At 35.5% G+C, this 24,442-nt stretch overlaps 1 protein-coding gene across 1 annotated transcript in view; it reads left to right on the top strand.

Moving 5' to 3' along the window:
- The window catches only part of CEP128 (centrosomal protein 128), a 353,412-nt gene that overhangs the window by 41,838 nt on the left and 287,132 nt on the right, over positions 1-24,442 (top strand). Inside the window, exon 8 of the mRNA XM_090271263.1 lies at positions 11,238-11,354. Coding sequence (XP_090127389.1) covers positions 11,238-11,354 — 117 coding nt within the window. The remainder of the gene's footprint in view (positions 1-11,237; positions 11,355-24,442) is intronic.

Genomic DNA, 24,442 nt, shown 5'->3' with positions numbered 1-24,442 from the left:
ATGTTCATTGGCTATTTGCCATTTTCTTTTTTGAAATGCCAGTTTGCTGTTTTATCCACTCTTTTATTGGGTTGCCTGTCTTTTTGTTATTGATTTGTGGGAGGTCTTTTATATATCTTATATAGGAGCTCTTTTGTTAATTATATGTATTGTGAATAGTCTCCTGTTCTCAAACTGTTTCATTTTTAAACCTCTCTTAATTGGATCTTCTATTGATGACAGAAAATATATTTCATTCTTCACAAAGTTGCTTAGATAATTTGATAATTATTACGTATGAGAGGACATATTTGCTTTATAGATTAGAGACCGTAGCAGTCATGGATTACCTTATTTTTGCTGTTATTTCTTTAAAGATTTTATTTATTTATTTTTAGAGAGAGGGGAAAGGAGGGAGTAAAAGAGGGAGAGAAACATTGATGCAAGAGAGAAGCATCAATTGGCTACCTCTTGCATATGACCTGACCTGGACCAGACCTGCATCCCAGGCATGTCCCCCTCCCTACCAGGAATTGAACCAGTGATCTTTTGCTTTGTTGATGAATACACAGCCAACTGAACCACACCAGTCAGGGATGTTGTTGAGATATTTCAATGTTAAACTTCAGTGCCAGGCTTTAACTATTTCTGGTTTACCCTTCAGGATTCCAACCCAAAGGCTAGGGGCTGGGTTGGGGGAAGTTTAGCCAGGGACCTCCTTCCTTGGAAAGGCTCTCAACTTCCGTTTTTTCCCCTTAGACACCGTATCTGTTAAAAACTGTTTAGCTTCTCAGTGTCTCAACTGCCAGTTCTTAAATGGGCTGATACGTCAGGGAGAAAGTGGCCCTAAAATATGGACTGACCTCTCTGATTTTCTTTCTTCTCTTGTATTTGGTCTTAGATGTCTTTACTTCTATGGCCATAGACTCAGATGCCTTTACTTCTTTTTAGTTTTCCAGACTGTTGTTTAAAACATTATTTCTAGTTTTTAAAATTATTTTCATTGGAAGGGTTAGTCTGAATTATTTCGCCTGACATTTTTGGAAGTAAAACTGCCTCAATCTTCTTGTATATGTCATATTTCAGTATTATATTTGATATTTCAACATAAAGTTTTAGAGATTTTCAGCTCTTGTATGAGGCTTCTTTTACTTGCTATGTAGGTGTACAGCCCGTGAGCATGCTTCCAAGAAGGACTTTGATCCAGCCTTGAATATCCTCAGTGTTCTGCCAAGATCTTTGTAGATCTGAGAAGCTCTGGGCATATCCAGCTGAACTGCCATGCTGTTTTTTGACATTGTTAGATATTCTGGATGGTTTGAGTTAAAGTTTGAACATGCTAATTTGCATAGTGCACTTTACATTTGTTAAGTTTCACCTTTTACCATCTTAAAGAGAACCCATCGTGAACAGTTATCATTTCATTTTTTCCTTCCATATAGCAAATAAAGCTAGCAAGTATTATCTACACAGTTTAGAGTGTTAGTGTGGTTGTAACGTGTAATCACTGAGTTAAAAGTTAACAGTTAGCTAAATTTAAAGAAAGCCTGAGTTCTTTCATGTCCTCATTACTATTGATCAGAATTCACATAAAGCTATGATTGTACAACTGGATGTTACACCGCTCTAGTTCACAGCCCATTGGTGTAATTGGTGTATACACCTTGCTGGTTTTCTCCGCTGTCCAGTGTGCTCAGCTCATTGGGACACATCTTTTTATATTGTCTGAACCTGGAAAATTGTACCACCTAATTGTGCACTCAGTTGAATTGTTCATCTGCCAGTTCCTCACATTAAGTTGTGATGTTACAGCTTGTTTGGTGTTTTATGTATATTTGCTTTCAAATAAGATTGTTCATAACTATACAGAGGCATCTCAAATCACATGTGGGTGTATGCAGTCCTGATTAAGAAACATTTTTCTAATACAAAAACTTAAAAATAATACTGTCGAATTTTAGACAGTCTCCTGCAGGCCACATGATGTTTACTTCAATTTGTACAAGGCTTAATATAGATTTTTGTGACTCACTTATTCCAACTGAAGTCAACATTTATATTTTATAACTATTTGATGTATTGTGTTGTATTTGTGAATTCATGATAGCATACTGTCAGAAAAGATATGGTGTTATATGGTGTTGTTATTTGTGCATTAAATTCTCAGAGGCTGCAGCTGTTTCCCCTCCAGATTTAAATTTAGAATAAAATTTCTAAAATGATACATGTTCAAAGTGGAAAACTTTTAAATATTGTACAAAGAAAAATGAACCACCGCCTCTATCTCTCACCAGTTTCATTTTCTATTGGTAACTACTGTTAATCTCATTTATTGTACATTATTCTGAGGCTACCATTGTTTATCATGTATTTTCTCAGTAACTAAAATATATCTTGAAAGTTTATAGAACACATTTTTCTTTAAGAGGCAAAAGGTACTGGTTTCTATCACACATGCCAAGATCTGATTTGTTAATCCTTTGTGAATCATAGATTTTTGTTTGTTTGTTTTGGAAGCTGCCTGTTGGAAGGGAATAATTATTTATAGCATGATATTATGGAAAGTATTTTCTGTTAACACCTATTTGTGGTAATAATCAATACTGCATGAGCCTTATACCACAGGAAATTAGTTGTCTAGAATTTCCTCAGTTGAATATGATATGAGTGCATTATTGTTTGATTATTCATGGAGGGAAATGTCAATTTTATTTTAGTTTTCTATAGAAAGGTCATTATTTTAATTAAAAACATAAACATGGATCCATCTATTTCTGGAAGAGTTGGCCATGGGTGGAAGTAAGAATTCTGAACCCCACATTTAGAATAACATGGTTATTGCATGGATTACAACAAATATTTGTTGAAATGCATTTTGCAACAGCATATATTATTAAAAATCTGAGGAATCAACATACTGAAAAGTCAGAATACAATCCCATAAACCAGAAGGCCTTTGTTTTTGTTTTACTTCCTTTCATTAAAGGCTAGCTTTAAAAGCTGTTCTAATTTTTATTCTTATTGTACTATTTTTTATAACTAAATATAGAGACTTTGAACTTTTTCATATCTTAGTAGTAAATTTAATTGGTTGAAATGGGTGTCTGATAAAAATGTATTTTTTAGTATTAGCTGTTTAGTATTTTTCCCTTATGTCTCAGCAGTAAAAAGAAATTAAAATGAGGAGGCATTAATGAATGCAGTCTTTAAAATAATTCTTATTATTGGGACTCATTATCCCATAGTGATAAATATCTGTTGTCATTAGGTGCAGAGCCCATGCCGTTCTGTTTTGAGCTGTGTTTTCTTGCTCTTCCTTTGGTCTTCTCGGTCGCGGAAAATGGCATCATAATCCATCCGGTGGGCACCTGGGACTCACTGTGCATCTTTTTCTTCATACCGCACCTCCAGTCCATGATAAAATCTTGCCCTTTTTATTTCTGAAAACTTGCTCAATTCCATCTTCTTCTGTCTAACACGTCTCTTCGAGCACCCTCACTGGATTGAGTTCACCATAGTGGCCTCCATCGAACTTGGTCTCCTTTCTGCTACACGTGCCGTGTCTGTGCTCCGGATGGTGGCCAAGTGACTTTCAAAAATTGTCATTACAGCGGGTTGTTCCCCTGCTTTTAAAAATCCTCTCTGAGCTTCTTCTGTTCCAAATTCCTTACCATAGGTTATAGTGCCTATATTATGTCTTTTTCTCTGTGCCTTGAATTTGCCAAATATATTTCTACACCAGGGTATTTGCACTGGCTTCTTTTCCCCCAGATTTTTGCATGGCTGGCTCCCTGTTGTCATTCAGGACTCCAGTGAAATGGCATCACCTTGGTAGACACCTCTCTCCCCTGCTCTCTTTTTTGTTACATCATTGGTAGCAGGTAGTATACTAAACACATTGTTCTGTATTTTGCCACTTTTACTTAATATACTTTTGAGATTTGAGATTATTCCCTATTAGCATCTAATGAGCTTTCTAATTCCTTTTGCTTAATATTTAAAGCATTCTGCTGAAGGAATGTTTTATAGTTTATTTACCCAGTCTCATATTAACAGACATTTAGGTTGTGTGAATCTTCTGCCTTTATACCCGGCACTGCACTGAACAATCTTGTACATGTGCTGAGTTTTCACATGGGAAAGTAAATTGGCAGAGTAAATTTCTAGAAGTGGATTTATAAGATGAGAGTCTACATGCACTGTAATTTGTTGCATATGGTTCAGTTTATAATTAGAATATTAAATGTCCTCTTTTAGCACTTTTATCTGAGAATTGACATTTACCTTACCCTTTTCCAAAAAGGATGAAAGCTGGCCAACTGTACAATTAAAATATCGATTGCAGTTCTGCTAATTTGTAACTGGACCCCTAATGTAAGAGTTCTTCTTTGTCTTTGGTGTCAGATCTCTGCACTCCTCCTCTCTCCATTCCTGCCTCCAGCAGTTTCTCAGACATATGGTTACTTAAGTAGAGGTGACATTTCCCAGTTTCTGTGTGCAGCTAAGTTGAGACCCTGTGAGTAAGCCTGAGTAAAAGACATGCATGCCACTCTGACTTGTCTTCTTGAAAACAAAGCTACTGGTCTGGAAATTTCTCACTCTCTCTCTCTGTGGGTTGAAATGAGGATGTGTACTGACCCAGCTTAAACCATGCAGGTGAGGCTAACAACCTAGGGGACAGTGAAGCAATGGGTGGAAGGAACCTTAGTCAGTCTCTGAATGACTTTGGAAACACAGTGACCTGCCAGCTACCCTGCTTTCTTCTGGACTGTAATAGGAGACAGAAACAGACTTTTATTTAAGTTGCTCTATATTTATTCTCTTTGAAATAGCCTAAATGGTACCCTAACTAATACAGAAATGCATAGAAATACAGTAGTCCCTCTCTATATCGCGGTTCACTTATCGCGGCCTCACTATATTGTGGGATTTTTAAAAACATTATATTTAATTATTAATCGCAGATTTTTCACTATATCGCGGGATTTTGTGGTACTGTTATATGTACGTTGTTAAAGTTACGTAAGTTTAAGAGGTAGAATATGTTTAAGAACATAAGTAGTGTTTATAAAAGTGTGGAAAAGGTTAATAAGGGAGTGGGAAAGGTTAATAAGGGACTGGGAAAAATTTATAAGTGTGTGGAAAGGGTTTATAAAGCCTAAAATATATATAAATACTAAAATAAATGTAAGGTTCCTACTTCGTAGATTTTCACCTATCGCTGGGGGGTCTAGAACGTAATACCCACGATAAGTGAGGGAATAATGTAGGTGAGAAAGAAAAGACAGAAAGCTAGGATTATCCAAATATATATTTTAGGTCATTGGTTGTTGCTGACTTAATTGGAGTTGTGTGATTCAGGCTCTTAGCAGTAGAAAAGGGGAAATGTTTTGAGCATGTTGATCTGTCGGATGATTGGGGTTATAAAGATGCTTTTGTGGACTTAGAAGTTACAATTTTACCACTCTTGGAAATCATAAAGTGCTTTGTGTATTGATTCATTTTTAGTCATGTTGGTAGTGTGTGTGTATTGTTTTATTTTTGTGAATACTGAGTATAATGTCTATTCACTTTATTACTTAGACTTTTCTTCACACTTGAATAAAATAGAGCAAGGATATTATGATTCTCCCATTTCTAATGGATGTGTGATCCAATAGTTGTACCTGCTTAGCATTTTGCGGTTCACTGTGATTCTCTCTTTCAGTTACGACAGCATGGATGGACCTGGAGATTATGATGCTAAGTGAAATAAGCCAGTCAGAGAAAGACAAATACCATATGATCTCACTTATATATGGAATATAATGAACAAAATAAAGTGACAAACAAAATAGAAACAGAGGCATGGACACATGGAACAGACTGCAGGCTGTCAGAGGGGAGGGAGGAGGGGAAGACTGGGTGAAAGGTGATGGGATTAGCCAAAGAACATGTGTGCATAACCTGTAGACCCAGACAACAGTGTGGTGATGGCCCGGGGGAAGGGGCATGGGAGCTGGGTGGAGGTGGGCAAAGAGGGGAAAATGGGGAACATCTGTAATAGTGTCAACAATAAAAATAAAGTAAAAAAAAAAAACAGAAATAAAAAAAATTAATTTTAGTAGTAATAATTGAAAACTCCCAATTAATAGTGGCCTAAAAAAGTTATTCCTCCCTGTGGAAAAGTGTTAAGTATGGGATTCAGGGTTCCATTGTGCTGACCTACAATGTGTAAGGTGTTCTGGCTCTTTCTGTTATGCTCTTCTTGTTTTTTGGCTTTTCCGGCCACAGAATCATGGTCTAGGATGGCAGCACCTGTATATCAGGCCAGATGGAGAAAAGGATGAATATGAGAGTGAAGGGTACCTATGTGCTATGTCTATGGATAGTTTCTTGAAGTTGTCACTTGACACTTATGCATGTATCCCGTTTGCCAGAATTTAAGTCACCTGGCCAGCTAGCAGCTGAGGAGGCCAGAAAGTATGTTGTTTATATTTGGCAGATACCAAATTTCTTTATTATGGAAGACATGAAGGTAGAGGAGTAGATATTGGTGATGACTGTTAGTCCCTGCCATGTCATCTATTTTTTTTTGTACCACTTAAATTTTTAAAAATTTATTTCTAGAAAGAAGGGAAGAGAAGGAGAAAGAGAGGGAGAGAAACATTAATGTGCAAGAGAAGCATTGATCAATTGCATCTAACATGCTCCCAGTTGGGGACCTACCCTGCAACCCAGGCATGTGCCCTGGCCAGGAATCGAACTGGTGACCTTTCTGTTTGCAGGGCAACAATCAACCCACGGAACCTGACTAGTCTGCTACTTCCATACTTTTAAAAAATAATAATTTATTTGTTTGTTTATTTATTTATTTGTAGAGAGAGGGGAAAGGAGAAAGAGGGAGAGAAATATCACTGTGTGGTTGCCTCTCACTCACACCCCCAACCGGGGACCTGACGTGCAACCTAGTCATGTGCCCTGACTGGGAATCGAACCAGCGACACTTGGCTTGCAGGCCGATGCTCAATCCACTGAGCCACAGCAGCCAGGGCTTTACTTCCATGCTTTTTGATCCACACTATTCTATATGCCAATCTGGGCAAGTTATTATTCCCATTTTATGGATGATGATACTGATTGTTTGGAGATTAAATTAGTTGAACAGCTCAAATAGCACATGCTTGATTTAGAAGGCAAATCCCAAGGCCGGTACATGGCATAGCAGGGAGTAAAGAGGTGGTCATTTATTGTTGCATTACAGAGAAGCCAAATACCAGTGAAATATGTGTTTTTGATGTGGAGAACAAAGTTCTATGGAATGGATAAGAAATTTTGTGGATAGAGTGGAAATTTGTGTGTGTGTGTGTGTGTTTCTTCATCAGACTGTAGCTTATTTCCTGGGTGAGGATTTATTTGAAAACAGATGAAAAAATTGCATTAGTTATCTATGGCTGCATATCAAATTTCTCTGAACCCGCTGGCCTACAACGTTTATTGTCTGACCGTTTCTGTAGGTTAGGAGTCCAGACATGGTTTAGCTGGCTCCTGTGGCTCTGGCCTCTCACGGCTGCAGTCACCTCACATCTTTCCTGGAATGGGTTTACTTCCTAGCTCATTTAGTTCCTTATCGATTATTGGGCTAAAGTATCAGTTTGTCATGACCCATTGGTCAGAGGCCTCTTTTGTTTCTTTGACACTTGGCTTTTGCACAGAGCATCGCACAACATGGCAGATTGTTTTAGCAAAGCAAGCAAACAGGAAGGCCAGAGGGAGGGCCAACAGTGTTAGTAAGATGGGAGTCACAATTTTTTGTAACCTAATTATGGAAGTGACATCTCATCACTCTGTTGTTCATTAGATGGAAGTCACTAGGGCCAATCCACACTCAACAGGAAGAAATTACACAAGTGCATGAATACCAGGAAGCAGGGATCATTGAGACCTTGTCAGAAGCTCCCTCACACAAACATTTCAAAACTGGAAGAGAATCCTCCAAATACAGCACCATTATATCATCATGTATACTAGCTATGGTGGTGAAGTAGATAATATCTAAGTAATTTTAGATTTTGATTTCACTATTTGGTTACTTGAACTCCTTTATTATTATTTTAAAAAAATATATATTTGTTTATTTTTAGAGAGAGGGGAAGGGAGGGAGAAAGAGGGAGAGAAACATCAATGTGTGGTTGCCTCTCACATGTCCCCAACCGGGGACCTGGCCCGCAGCCCAGGCATGTGCCCTGACTGGGAACCGAACCAGCAACCCTTTGGTTCACAGGCCTGCTGCACTCAATCCACTGAGCCACCACACCAGCTAGGGCTACTTGAACTACTTTAATTTTGATAAGATGCTAGTAAGCATAGCCTTCTTTCCTAAAATATAGAAGTGATCCAACTCCTTGAATTTAATTAGAGAAATCCTAACTAGTTACTCAGTCTTGGTCTTCAGTAGGTAGCAAACTATTTGAAGGCAGGGTCTGTGGAGGCAGCTTGTATACCACTATATCTAGCATAATAACGGAAACCAATTCATGCATGCTTAATGAATGCACAGAAATGGACTTGGGATTACAAAATACTACCGGAAACTGAGGCCAGTATGGATTCATTCTTCTCACTAATTAGGTGTGTGATCCCAGATTAATAACTTCATTAGTGATTCATGTCTTTTGATTCATGTCTTTTGAATCCAAACTGAGGCCAGTATGGATTCATTCTTCTCACTAATTAGGTGTGTGATCCCAGATTAATAACTTCATTAGTGATTCATGTCTTTTGATTCAACATTTTCACTTAGAGATTGTATCTTTAGTTTACAAAAATAATCTTGTATAAGAGTGTTTGTCACGGCATGTACGTATAGTAAAAAGAAATAATTGTTATCCCATTATCAATAAGGAATTATTTAAACCAATTATGGAGAACTATGCACTTGTTAAAAATGACTATGTAGATTGATTTGTTGTCATAGAAAATTGTACATGATACGTGAACAGCAAACAAGATTTATAAAACTCTATGTGAAATACTCAACTTTTGTTCAAAAAAAGATGAAATAGACTAGTCATGCACATATGGTTAGAAAAAATTCTGGAAGTATACAACAAAATACTGAACAGTGGTTTTTCCTTCATGGATGGTATTAGCAGATTATTTCTTATCATTAGTTTTTATCATTCTATATTGTTTATTTATTTTTAATTATGGTAAAATATGTAGCATAAAATTTACCATCTTAACCATTTTTAAGTGTTCAGTTCAGTAGTGTTATGTACATTAACCTTGTTGTGCAACTAAATCCAGAACTCTTCATCTTGCAAAACTGAACTGATACCCATTAAGTAACAAGGCCCTTTACAAAACATCAAAACTCTCCTAGGCATGTTGCCTCTGGCATCCACCATTTTATTTTCTGTCTCTGTATTTGTATTTGACCACTCCAGGTACCTCATTAAGAGGAAGGATAGAGTATTTTTCTTTTGTAACTGGCTTATTTTACTTAGCACAATCTCTTCAAGGTTCATCCATGTTATAGCATGTATAAGAACTTTCTTTCTTTTTAAGGCTCCATAATATTCCATTGTATGTATAAACCACATTATTTGTCAATGGACACTTGGGTTGCTTCCATCTTCTGGATATTGTGAATAATGCTGCTGTGAACAAGGTGGTGCAAATATCTGAGACCTGCTTTCAATTCTTTTGGGTATATACCTAGATATGGAATTGCTGGATTGTATAGTAATTCTATTTTTAATTTCTTAAAGGGACCACCACACTGTTTTCCGTAGAAGCTACATGATTTTACATTCCCACCAACAGTACACTAGTTCTAATTTCTCCATTTTTTTTTTACAGTAGCCATACCAATAATTTTGAGGTAGTTCTGTATTATTTATTTTTTTGGTGTGTCGCTGTTAATTACTTTTTATATTCACAGTGAACAATAAAGATGTTTCCATTTTGTAAGAATTGAATGAGTTAACAACTTTTTTTTTAGTGTTTAGTATTATTTCTTTTACAGCAGCTGCTGCATTTATTTCAGATGCAGTAGTAAATTTTTTTGTTGGGATGTTAGGGTTGATTTTTTTAGGATAAAGTAGAAGCTTGATGCTGAGGAGTGTTTTGAGTTTTTAGTAAAGAACTGACTAGCATAGTAAATATCTCGTTTTTAAGCACTAGAAGTTGGAAGCACCTGACTTACCAGTCTTAGTAAAAAGTAACTACTGATTCTTTTGAGAGAATATTTTTGTTCACCCTTTATTGACTAATTAGGCTTATGTTTATCAATGTGCTTTTAAAAACAACTTGATCTGAGGTAAAATTCAGCATAAAATTAATCTGCTTTAAGTATACAGTTCAATTTTTAGTAAATGTTCTGAGTAATACAACCTTCACCATAATCTAGTTTAGAACATTTTCTTAGCCCCAGTGAGACCCTTGACCAGAACCTTTCTTGGCTATACAGAATTGGTGGCAAAGATTTTTTTATAACAGGGCTGTATTTATTGCTTCTCTTAAACAAGTGCAAACGTGTTTTATTTACCTGCACCAAATACACATACCGTCAAATAGTGCAAATATTATTTAGGGGAGTAGATAATGATAATGCATGAAGTGTTTTTGTATTTTTCAAACTTTGAGCAAGGAAGCTCTTACATCAGAAAGAAAAATTCTTTCATGTTTATTTTAGAAAGTACCAATGTAATATTTTGTAGTTCGACTTTAGTTTTTGATCTTCTACAGCTGGTTTTCTTTTTTTAGCAGATCACAGTAGATAAGATTGACAAGCTAATGAAAAGTCCTTTTAATTATTTGCTGCATTATCAAAATCTTCCTAGTCAAGTCATGCTTGTAGATAATTAAAACGATAAAGGACTAAATAGAACAGTTTATCATTATCAGAGTAATAAACGCAGTAGCTTTCAAAATTGCTATTTTCTTTCTGTTTCACCAGAGGGCACTCTTTTCCAGTTTATTACTTTTAACTGATCTATTAAATTAATATTTTATAGTTTGAAAAATGTAAGTCCTTTATTGGGATCCAGGTTTGGGTTATTTTGAGACTAATGATTGTTTTCTTTTATAAGTTGCAGTCATTTTTATTTTTTGTGATCTGTCTTATAATCACGTCGTGAAAAGGGGCTCTCCAAACAAGCGAGTGTCAAATGCTTTAGACAGTAGTGTTGCTGGCATAAAATACCTCTTTCAATTTAGCCTCCTTTTCCCCATAACAGTTCTGTAATGTTACTAGTTTTTTTGTTTGTGTTAAGGTTTCAGATCGAGTGGAGCGACGGCTTCAGGAAATAGAAAGAGAGATGCGCTCAGAGAGAGAGCTGGTGGAAAGACGTCAGGATCAGCTGGGACTCATTTCCCTGCAGCTACAAGAGGTTTGTGAAAAATACCATCTCAGAATGTTAATCCTGAGTTTGGATATTTGTTTAGCCATTGTTAGAATGGTAGTAGTTCCTTAGTTGTTTCGTGTGACAGTATTCAGTCCACATGAGAAATAGAGCATATTGGTTATAGCTTAGTGGGTGAAGTCAGCCCTCTCTGGGTCAAACCCAGAGTCCACTGTTTGCTGGCTGTGTGACCGCAGGCGAGTTCCTTAATTTTTCCAGGCCCATTTCCTCTGTGGAAAATGGAAATAATTATAGTTTTAACCTGATCAGCTTGGTGTGAGGATAAATGAATTAATGTCAGTAGAGCACTTAATGCAGTGTCTGGAACGTGCTAAAAAAATGTTAACTGTGAGTATAATTACTTGGATTAATTTTCCTTGACATGTCTGGGCTCAGCAAACTATGGCCAAATGGGACTGAATCTGCCCATTGCCTATTTTTGTAAATAAAATTTTATTGGAACACAGCCATTCCCATTCACTTTTACTTTGTCTGTACTTTTGTGACGCAATGGCAGAATTGAGCAGCTGTGGAGGAGACTATATGGCCCACAAACCTGAAAATATTGACCGGCCCTTTACAGAACAAAGTTGTCAACCCCTGGAGTAGATTGTCATCAAACCAATTAAAAAGAGAGGTCACTTATTTTTTAGATACCTTTTTCATTTTGAATTTCAGGCTTATGAAGAAGTTGAAAAATTAGAACAAAGAATTTCTGTATATCTTATACCTAGGTTCTCCCAGTATTCAGATTTTACTAGACTAGCTTTATCAATTTTTTTGTATACATAGTCATATACATGTGCATACACACACACAGTTTTTTGAATTGGTTACATACATAATGTAAATATTTTTTACACCTAAACGATATGGTATGTATGTTCTCTTCCTTAATCACAAGATAGTAACATTGGATCAATACTGTGATTTAGTCTATTGGTCGTATTCAAATTTTGCCACTAATGTCTTTTTCTGGTCCAGTACAAGGTCACATACAGCATTTGGCTGTCATGTCTATTTAGTCTACTTTAATCTGGAACAGTTTTTCAGTCTTTCTTTGTCATTTATACCTTGACACTTTATAGAATACTTGCAGGTTATTTTGTAGAATGTCTTTCCTGTTGGGTTTGTTGATGTTTCCTCACAACTAGATTCCAGTTATGGACTTCTGTCAGGAAACCCAATATATTGGTATTAAGCCCTTCCCATGATATCATGTCAGGAGGCACGTAATGTCAATTTGTCCCCTTACTGATGATGGTTGAGGTATTGTCTGCCAGGTTTTTCCAATGTAAAGTTACTGTGTTGTATTTTAATTATTTATTTTATGAGGAGACTCTTTGACACTTGGAAATAGCCTGTTTCTTAATGTACCCATGAATTTTGGCATCTATTGTTGGCTCCTGTGTGAAACACTTATTACTCTAAGTGATGCTAAGTGCTGATTAAAAAAAAATTGCATCATTTTTTCTACGTATATTAGTTGGAATTATGTTAGGAAGTGTTTTGCCTTTTTCTTTCTTAATTCATTCATTCATTTTTATTGGTATAGATTTGTGACTTCTCATTTTATTACATTGGTTATGGTTTTTAAAAAATTTTTGTTTATTGATTAGAAAGAGAATGGAAGAGTGGTAGGGGAGAGAGCAAGAGAGAGAGAGAGGGAGAGGGAGAAAGAGAGAGAATATCAACGATTTGTTAGTATTTATGCATTCTTTGGTTGCTTCTTATATGTGTCCTGACCAGGGATCGAACCCACAACCTTGGCGTATCAGGATGGCACACTAATCAACTGAGCTACGGAGCCAGGGCCAACATTTGTGTTTTATTATTATTATAGAGAATAAATTTGTCAAAATTCCCTTAAAATGTTTTTTAGTTCTATACATAAATTATACAATTAGAAACAAGAAAACAAAAAGATTAAAAACAGAAGGAATTTTTTTCTTTTACCAAATGCTTCTCCTCAAAAGTGATATTCTACAAATCCATTCATTTGTGCTTGAGGATTATTAACCCTTATTAATTGACAGATAAAAATAATTTTAAAGTAAATACACTGCTGATTGAAAATTAGGAACAAAAATTGCAATGCTTAAATTATAATGTAAGCTGATAGAAAAATCTGCTTTTGTTTTCTAAAATTCCATTTTCTTTCATTTCACAAAAGGAGGCATACCCTTTTTAGTTGGTAATTACTTTGAAGAGAATACTTTGTTGAATAATTAGATAAAGCATGTGGGTAGCTTTTTTTTTTTTAAACCTTGATTTTTATACATTTGTTCTCAGAGCAAATTGCATCTGGTGAGCATAATAATAGTAACTGAAGAGACAATTGTTCTTTTTTGCAAGAGAAAATTAGAGAAATTTTCCATACTATTTTCTTCCCTTTGCAGAATGCACAAAATTACAAAGAAAGAGGGAGAGTAAGATTGCTCCCCACCCTCTCTGAGAAACCAGAGCCTGAATATTTGCATTGTAATTGTCAGTTTGACTAAAAGCTTGAGCTGTGATTTGGAATTCCATCTCTGACAATACAATAGAGGATCACTATTGATAAGAAATGTTTAATTTCATATTTTGTCACTTTAATATAAGCAGTGACCTATACGCTTTTAAAAGGTGATTCTGGATTCAATAGTACAGTGGAAACTGGAAAGGTTTAATTCAGGCTGATGTGTTTCCTTACTCTCGAGTTAAGTGGCCAAGACTCTTCTGGAAAGGTTGTGTTTAAGGAGAGAAAACGCTTTGTTTTCTTTTCGATATTAAAAAATACTTGTGGAAATACCTATACTATTTGATAATAGTACTTGGTGTATTTTGTTTTTGGCTATGGAGCAAAATTGAATCTGTAGGTGAGAAAGTGTGCCTACACTTTTAGCCATTCTCTCTTCCTAAAATGTATAACTAAATGTTAGTGAACATTATGACATTTAAAAGTAGTTAAGAGATTAGGAGTGTTCATTAAAAATTCCAGGATGTCATAAACTAAGGGGGGGTGGGATTGCTGGAGGGAAGTGGGGTACTGAGTGGAGGAGAGCAAAGGGAAAAAAATTGGGACTACTGTAACAACATAATCAATAAAATGTACTTAAAAAAAATTCCAGGATGTCAGAGATTTCTAGGTGTAATGTCGTATTACAGGGATGCAATCTGTGGCTTTGGCTAAAACCCACTTCTCTTCAGTGATCTAATGAGGTCCTCAGAGCTTTATCCTTTCCCGTCTAATTAAAAACAGTATTCATCATTGGAAATCAGTTGGAAAGAATTGTTGACTCTTCTGTTTTTTATTTGTATTTTGTTTTCTGTTGGGCTAAGCAGAAGGGCTGTGCATACTCTGGACTCTGCTTCTTTTTTAAGGCTCTACTACTTCTGTGCTGCTGAGGTCAAGTGAATGTCAGAGTTTCCTAACTCTGAGTATCTTCACTGGTCTTCAGACCTCCTGCATCTCACGTTAAACAACATTGTTTAGAGAGATGAATGTTTCAGTTTTGCAATAATATTCTTTTCTCGTATCTTTTAGTTTTAAATGGTTGTTCTAGTATTCTGAACTTCTACTTATCAATTTCAAATACAAGCCCATAACCATCATAAATCTTTCCTTGTTGAACCATTGTGCAAATAATAAAGCGTTTGTTTAACATTAAGGTACATTTATCGTAATATAGATGCCTTTGGTCAGATGGGTAATAATAAGGGACCCTTGATTAGTTCAATATAGTGGAGTGGTAAGAACGGTGGTTAATAGGGTCACGAAGGGGTATTTTGACCATAATCCCAAGTCAAAACACTTGCAGGTCTAAAATTCACATAGAATCCTAGATAACATTTCTCACTTTTGACTGTAGGATTTTGGAAATTTCTGACTTGGTTTTTACTAGCTGTTTCTTATAAATTGAATGTTATTTATTCATCTTCAATTGCATTACTTAAAATGAAAAACAGGAGATAAATTATGCTGGGTGTGTATATTTGTATATGCTTTTCAGAGCATTTCGTAGCATATTAAAATTCTAGCTCCCTCATCCACTGCCATCAGGAATATTGCATATGATCTAGGGGGATTGCGATGCCTTAAAATGTAAAGGTGCTTCATGGAGAAGTCTATGAGGCAGACGAGGCCCAGAGTCTTAGTGGAGGATGGAGAAGATTAGGTGAGGAATTAAGTGTAGGGTTGGAGCTCAGCTCGGTGGTTTTTCGGTCTGGAATACTAAATTATGTAAGCTTCGTCAATAAAATAAGGCCACATGCAGAAAAGTTTTAAGTAATTGATACTGGCTTTTTTTTCTATATTTTTCTTCATCTTGTGGCGTGTGTATAAGTTATGAAAAACCTAATAAAGAAGTTCCTTCTCAGAAATGTAACCGTGGCCCCAGAGATGGTGGGTGAAATGGACATCTCATATAGAAAAGCCTTGGGTACTATTTATTAGTGTATTCAGTTTGGACTCATGAAGGGTGAAGTTTCCAAAGAAGCCAAGGGTATTTTCCTGATGTCCTCATAATAGCGTTAGCATCTCCCCTGAGGCTTCGGTGTCAAATCAGAGGAGGACCTAGCCATACAGATGTTCTAAGGTGGTCTCATTAACTTCCTCTGTACGCCCCTTGGTGATTATCTTACTTGATTTGGAGACATAGATTTTGAACTCCGCTTGATCTACCTTTCCAGGGAGGAATTGGAAAACTTGCTTGGGCAATCACTTTACCTCCCTCTTCTTGTTCCCCTAGTCATTGCCCTCTTTTCTGTAGCTGTCCTCTACATTTTCACATGTTTATTTTATAACAAAAGCCTCCCTTTCCCCACTGATATTATTAGATATGTTTTATAGAAATGCCCATTAAATTACCCTCACATTGACCATCCCAGTAGCCTTCTTGGGCTTTGGGAAAAGACAGAATTTACAAGTAAATGAGAATTTAAAAATACATTAGAAATTCTGTAATAAGCACAAGGAAAGCTCACAGGATGCACCTTGTTTTCCCAGTTGTGGGGACGTGAGCTCTAGAATTCAATCATTTGTCAGGCAAGGAGGGACACAGGCAACGTGACACGCACAGGGCCCTGACTACCCAGGTGCTGAAGGCACTGAGTATCACAGTAGGACAAGCACACAGGTGCTCCTTTGAAGGAACACGTATGCAACATGGGAAAAATAAAAAACTTGCTCTCGTGTTTACTCTTCATGGGGGAAGCTGTGTGTGTAGGATAAATCTGAGCCTTATTTTGGGCAACACCTTTTGTTCTTTTAATAAACCCTAATCCCACTGACGGTTTTTCTCTTTCTATTGCATAAAAGATGGCCTTTTTCTCCTCACTGTCCAGTTTCTAGAAAGTGATAATTATATGAAGGTTTTTTGTTCTAGATTATTACTGTTAATTACCGTTTCTTGATGTGTTGCTTCTTTTAATTGTACTTGTTTTGAGCAGTTTAATTTCTAGCATTTAACATACTTTGCACTTCAGAAATATTTGCTAATGCATTAAGTAGTAACCATATTAATACATTGTTTTGATCCAAGGCTTAGTTTTATTTCCCACATAACTCTTCTAACATTTTTATTAAATATTTATTATTAAAACGATTCACATATAATTTAAATAAATGCATAACTAAATGTGATCATAGCAAAAATGATCCGATAAATGTTCTCTTTTTTAGTGTAGCTTTATTCTTTACTTAGCTCATTTTTCTCCTGTCTCTCCCCCTTTGCTCTCTCGTCATCAAACACTCCCCCTACTCCCTAAAATAAGAAACCAGAGTAAACAGCCTGGGATATACCCTTTATATTTTTCTTTGTGCCCTTAGTTACCCTGGGCAGATATACAAGTGTATAGACTACATACACCTTTGCATAGATAGGGTTTTTTGGGGTATGCTTTATTTTAATGACAGGATCAATATATATATTTGTGCATCTTGTTTTTTTCTCTGACCAATACTTTCTGGAAATTTCTCCAACTGGTTGATATGGTTCCTACTTAATCTTTTATTACCATGGGTGGATCTTGTATTGTAATAGAAGTTAACAGATTATTTTTCAAAAGGTTCTAACTCTTCACATTTCTGTCGTCAAGGTAGTTGGGAACGGCTCTCTCCCCCACATTTCTACCAGTAGTAATCATAATTCCTTTTGTTTTTGCTGGGGTGGTGACTATGACAGGTTAACTCGTTTGCATTCCCTGTTGGTGAATCTGAGCGTCTTTTCTCATATTTGTAGCAGTTTGCATTTGTGCCTGTATAGGCCATCTGGTTATCTGCTCATTTTAAAATACTGGATTATTTGTGTTTTCCCTCAGGAATTTTATTTTTTTAATGGTAGGAAGAAAGAATCTAAGTTGTTTTTTTATATGACAAATCAGTTACTTCAGCATAATTTCTGAATACTTTGTTCTTTTCCCTCTGATTCAAATGCCATTTCTATTAATGCATCTAGTTTCCTGGGATATCTGTCTGGGTCTCTCTACTTTGCTATTGATCTGCTCTCTACTTCGGAAGTGTTATCATTTTGTCTCAGTTATTACAGCTTTTATTACATTTTGGTGATTGATAATGAAAATCTCCTGTCATGTTTCGTGAAAACTCTTGCTGGCATTTTGATTGTAATTGTACTAAATATAGATTAATTTGAAGAGAACGTGTTTTCTAATGTTTTTCAATAATGTTTTATAATTGTCTGTATGAAGGTCTTGTACTTCTTTTGCTGGACTTATTCCTAGGCACCTTATGGTTTTTCTGTTTTGTGAATGGATATTTTCTTTTTTTAGAGATTTGCATCTCTAATTGGTTATTTGTAGTACATAGGAGTGTAACTGGTTTTATGTGTGTCTTTTGTATACAACAGCCTTGCTCAATGATCTTATTAGTTCTTATGATTTGTTAGTAGCTTTGCTGACATATTAATCTAGTGTGTAGATAATCGTATCATTTGAACTTAAAGGAAATTTAGCCTCTTTATAATTCTTTTTGTTGTTGTTTTATTGCACTGGCTAGACACTCAAGTGCCACGTTGAATAAAAGCAAAGATAGATGGCATGAATCTTTGCTTCATTTCTGTATTTATTGGGATGCTTTTAAAGCATGGTGTTTGCTCCTGGTTTTGAGTGCTATTTTTTTTAAATCAAATGAACAACATTGCCTTTTATTCACTTGGTTGCCAAGAGAGGGTTTTTTTCCTGTTTCTTTTTTAAAATTGTGAATGTGTTGTGAAATGTATCAAATAATCTTGCTGCTTTCTCTCTTAATATTTAAATGTAGTTGAGTCTATTAATAAACATTGAGCTTTCCTTGCATTCCTGAGAACTTACTGGGTTAGCCAAAAAGTCCATTTAGTTTTTTCCGTAAAATACACATTTTTCATTTTCACCAATAACTTTATTGATTTGGATATTTTGAGTATGTCGACTGTCTCCCGCTATTAGCTTCTAGTGGGTAGAGGTCACCAGGGGTGCTGCTAAACATCTTCTAATCCATAAGACAGCCCCACAGCAAAGAACTATTTGGCTAAAATGTCAGTAAGACCTAGAAAACTTTGCAAACCACTTTGACACGTTTGATCAGCCACAGCATCTTCTCCACACACTGCACAAACCTTTTTTTGTATTTCAGTTTCGTTTTTACCTTTCTTGAAATAATAAAGCATAATATGCCAAAATGTTGCATATCTTCTTTCATCTTCAGTATTGAAATGGCTGCACAAAAATTCACCAATTTTGAAAAGTTTTAAGTGCATGCTGATATGACAGCTGTCAAAATACAATCTAACGAAATTGTTTTGAATTAAAGTTACAAACAACTAAGCACTCACTACTAGAGCCATCGTATGGAAACAAACAAACAAACTTTTTCACCAACCCAATATTTAGTTAGATGTATTTTTTAATGCAATGCTGAATTAATTTGCTATTATTTTCTTTAAGATTTTTATATTTTTACTTATGATTGAGATTATTTGATAATTTTCTTTGCATTGTTCTTTTTGCTTTTGTAAACAAGGTTACATTCATTTCATAAAATGATTTAGGTAGATTCCTTCTTTTTCTTTCTCTGGCTCTAGGAGAGGGATTCTCTATTACATGAATGTTTGTTAAAAGTCACCCATAAAATCATTTGTACGTGTTATCTTTCTCTAGGCTGAGAGATTTTCAGTTTCTTCCATCTTTTTTGGTTGTGTAATCTTTTATTTTTTAATCTAGTTTGACAATTACTCATGATTCTATAGGTTATCCATTTTATCTGTGTTTTGAAATGAATTTAAAGAAGCAATAATGGCCTTGAGTTATTATTTTTCAGTCTATTTCTGAGGCTATAGCCTTTCCTTTATTATTATTTAGTTGTTTATTTCCCCTTTTAAAATTTGTCTTGTTAGACATATGATTATTTTATTAGTTTTTGTTTTGGCTATCTTTGTTTATTTTTCATCAACTTCTGCTTTTAACTTCACTACTTTCTTACCCCTTTAAAATTTTTTTAGGATTACTCTTCCTTTTCAGGCTTGCAAGTTAGAACATTGGTTTTTCTGTTTTTTAAACTTAACACTATAATTTTATCACCAAATTACTATATATTTATATGCTATTATTTTACGGTAGTTTATTTCTAAGTCTTTTATGATTTCTCGCATGATTTCCTGTAACTCAAGACTTATTTAGGGTGCCTTTTGTAATTGTCAAGTATGTGTGCTTACTTATTTTTAAACTCTATTACTTATTGTAAATTTAATTCCTTTGAAATTTATTGAAATTCATTTTGACCTCGTACCATCAGAATTTTTTGTAAGTATTCTCTAAGTAAAAAATTTAAATATAGTTTCTGGTTTTTGGATGCAAAGTTTTATACATGTCTGACACACATGCATAGCACAAGCATATATATATATTTAGTAAGTTACTTTTGCAAATTTTGTTCTGGTCTTTGTGTTCTTATAAAATATGTCAGTCTAAAGCCTCCCATTATGATAAGGATTGTCAATTTGTTCCTGTGATTTTTGTGATTTTTGCGTTATTTGTTTTGTGACTGTGGTTTCATGGATATAATTACTTATTGGTCAGTTGGTTTTTAAATTATTAATTAGTGTTAGTCTGGATATTAGCATTCTTTGAGTTGCTGTTTTCATGGCATATGATTTTTCCTCTTTATTTTAATCTTTCCTCTGCAGTTTTAATTTTGTGTGTTTCTTATGGTCTTATAGTAGGTCTTTAAAAAAGTCTTATCTGGTGAATTGTCTTTTAATGACTGAGTTAGTGGCTTTACACTTATCATTATTGATACATTTGGGAATGTTTTTATCCTTTTATTTTTTTAAGATCTCTTAATGTGTTTTTCCCCTTCCCTTTTTTTGTTTAATATTATATTGCAATGTGTTATATATTTATTTTTATATATACTGCCAGCTTTGAATCTGCAGATTATATTTCCATTCTTTAGATGGCTGCTCTAAAATGTCAACATTATGTATTTAACTGCAAATTATTCTAAGACATCTGTGGTCTAGCCACAGTGATTTCCTCTCAGTTTCTTACTGGGACATTTTCCTTCTGACTCTCAGCATAACTATCCTTTCTTGTCCTTCAGCCTTAATTGTCCCCCCGCTTCAGAGAGAAATTCCTTGCCCACCTTTCCTAAAATAGGCCCCTTCTGCCCCTCTGCTTTCTTTCGTATCATATTAATTTTTTAATGACACTTACCACCTATAATTGTTGTTTGTTTACTTATCTTATTGTATGTCTTCCTCGCTACAATACAAACTCCAGTGGCGGGAACTCGGTTCATCATGCCTGTTTCGGGGGCGTTCATTGCATTGTTGATCCCTTAGCAGACACATGTTCTGGGAATAGTTGTTGAAGGGACTGAATGTACTTTCACATGTAAATGACCATTTAGCTGCATAAAACATTTTTGGTTAAGAAAAATCGTTGTATTATTCTGCTCTTATTCGTGCAGAGTGGGAAGTGAAGGTAACTAATTTTAACTTCTCTGAAGTTTAATATGTAGTAATTTAAATGATATAACCAAAGTCCCACAAACATTCTTTAAGAATTCAGACAATCACCATTAAATTTTAAATATTTCAGCTTTATAAAAGGAGCATTTTGATATAGTTTACCGTTTTTCAAATTATACTGAGAACTTAGGTCACTGGATTTCTTATACATTAGTGTCTAATAGCAAAGTTAGAAAAGAGATAGAAGAGCTCAGATACATGAATTCTAAAAGTAAGACTCTTTGAAATATTAATTATGGATTTCAGCCATGTGTATGTCAATAAACTGACACTTCATGGAACTGTATGTGGTATGGCTCAGCAGCAAATGCTGATTGACTTCGGTCTGGGGATGCGACAAATAATGGACAAAAAAGACTTTTTAAAAGACTGCAGATACAGGTTTTTCCATTGTAATTTTCAGAATGTTAGTACAAAAAAAACCTTTTAACTTAGGTTTTTCACATAATTTCCACTACCTGTTTCAAATTTAGATGGTAAAAATCTTAAGATACCTAATAGGGAATCACTACAGGTTTTTGACCACTAGTCGTCAGTATGGAACCATCAGTTGTGACCCAGCATGCATGTTTTATTAAAGTTCTGAACTTTGTTGAAAAATGATTCTTTATAATATATATACCTCAACTCCTAGGGATTCCTGAAAGTGTACTTGGCACAAACAATGCAACTGAAAAAAGCCTAATTATTTAATTATAGCTATTTGAAATTTTAACTTTGAAACAGTGTTGCTCTCCACTGTTGAAAAATAAATTATGACACACTGAGTATCACGTATTAAGACATCTGCTATATTTAGCAGTAAAACTGTCATTTCTATCCCTTCTTGTTAGTTTCTTTCATGCTTCCTTTTCAGGGTTATGGTTCCCTCTCCCCTCCCTGCCTCCCTCCCTCTGGAAGAATCCTTTTCATATAATAAGACAATCAGAGTCTGTAATTTGATATGAGAGTTGATTTCACTGGAGTTATATTCTATGCCCTTTTCCATGTTTTATATTTCTAAGCTATGAAGAAGTGTCCCAAATATACTTTCTTTAAATTTTTGTCATATATAGATCCAAACCTTTCTAATGATCATTTTCTTCTCCTTAATAATCAGTTCCTTTGTGCCCTGTTATCCACCCACCCTAGTTAATAATCATTATGCACTGATGTTCCTAATGCTATGTATTCTTCCTTTGACTAATTTTGTTTCTTTGTTTGTTTTTCTTTTCTTGATAGAAAAGCTCTATTATGACGCATTGCAATTCTAGTTAATTTACATTTCTGTTCTGTACACTGGGTCCTTTAAAAAATTACTGAATCTGTGGCATTAATTATTTCTCAAGGCATGATGAGCTTAGTTTTTTCTAACATCTTTTTCCATATTATGGTCAAATTACAGCTATAACTTGATTGCGCAGTTATTTAATGGGCCTCATAGGGAAGCGAGAAAACGTCATATAGTCGTCTCATGTTCATTATCTGAGATTGAGATCCTGTAGCATTGCTAGCCAGTCTCCATCTTGGATGGGAGTAAGAGTGCTGCTGTGCATTCAGAGCCACAAAGCCTTGGGCAGACTTGGTCACTGGGGCGCCATTTCATGTTCTTTCTCCTTCTGACCTGTGAACTAGTACAGAAAGGGCCAAATCTTGTGGGTGTGCGCGCATCCCAGTGAGTAGCTCCTATGACTTATTTCTTCTTATAAAGGTGGATACTCATCTTGATAAAATAATTCTAATTTTGTTTTGAAATAGTCATGTTTCCTTTATGTCCTTGACTTCACCATTTCTCCCACATTTCACAATCCATCATTAAATTCTGTCAGCTCTATTTTAAAACTATTTTCTGAATTGGTAACCACTTCTCCCCTCTATCACTACTGTTCTCATCTATGATCTTGCCACTAAGGTCTCCTGTCTGGGTCAGTATACTAACCTCCTTGTTTTTATTACTAACTCCTTGCAGATTTTCCCACAGGATCAGATAGTGCTCCATCTTTCTTCAAAACCCTTAAATATTTTCTTCTTCTTCCACGTCTCCTTCTCCTTCTTCCTTCTCACATTCAGAAGGAAGTCTGAAGTCCTCAGCCTACAAAGCCCCCCTCTGATCTGGTCCTTACATGCCCCACCTTTTTATGGTTCTTCTCTTGCCCACTCTAGGCCGGCTTTCTCGCTTTATCACAGACATGTGAGGCACCCTTCTGTGTCTGGACAGTTGCACGTTCCTTTCCCAGGGCCCGGAACTGTCCATTCTGAAAGCAGTTGCATTGCTTATGCCCTCATGCCATTCAGAGCTCTACTTCAAAATGGCCTTGAAAACTGCCCTAGATAAAGTACCCCTTCTTCCTGCCTGAGCCCCTTACACTGCTGTATTCTTTCTTTATAATGCTTTTCATTGCCTGTCATCTGCTTGCTTTCTGAAGGCAGGCTCGTAATCTGTTTTGCTCATTGCTGTGTCTCCAGCATCTAGAGCTGTGGCTGGCCTGGAATAAGGTCCCGGTAAGTGTTTCCTGAAGGAATGAATGAATAAATATTGAATACTATGTAGTCAACCCTATATATTGTAAAGTATCATTCAGCCAATACTCATATACCTGCTGCATGCCAGGTACGATGCTGGGGACTAGGGATTTAAGGATACTTAAAATTCTATCTTGGCCTTTAGAGGCTCCTGGTTGAGTTAAGGACAAAGAAACATTAACAATCAGTGTTTTACAGCTTTGCATAGGTCCACAGTAGCCTCAGGGGGAGAGAGTTACCCCTTTCTGGCCCTTTGGGAAAATTTTGATGGAAGGGGTGGCATTTTTGCTGAGTCTTTGGGTTTTCAAATAATTTTAGGCAATTCTTTTATGAATGTGATTCTACCCCATTGCTTATTGCTACATGATGAGCACTCTACCCATCTATGGCTGAAATGCTCATTTAATTTCTGATTAATACTTTTGATTCACAACATTGCTCTTTGTTCTATTTTATATCATGCTAATTATTTTCTTCTATATGTTTGTTACCCATGGATAAGTTATTTATTTATTTATTTTAGCAAGGATAAAATAAGCCCTTTTCTGAAATGTTGTGGAAGAACAATTA

The sequence above is a fragment of the Furipterus horrens genome, unplaced genomic scaffold, assembly GCF_987537825.1.
Source record: "Furipterus horrens unplaced genomic scaffold, mFurHor1.1.pri manual_scaffold_3, whole genome shotgun sequence".
NCBI lineage: Eukaryota > Metazoa > Chordata > Mammalia > Chiroptera > Furipteridae > Furipterus > Furipterus horrens.
Note: the sequence above shows the minus strand (reverse complement) of the source record. Positions and strands in the feature narration are given on the sequence as shown.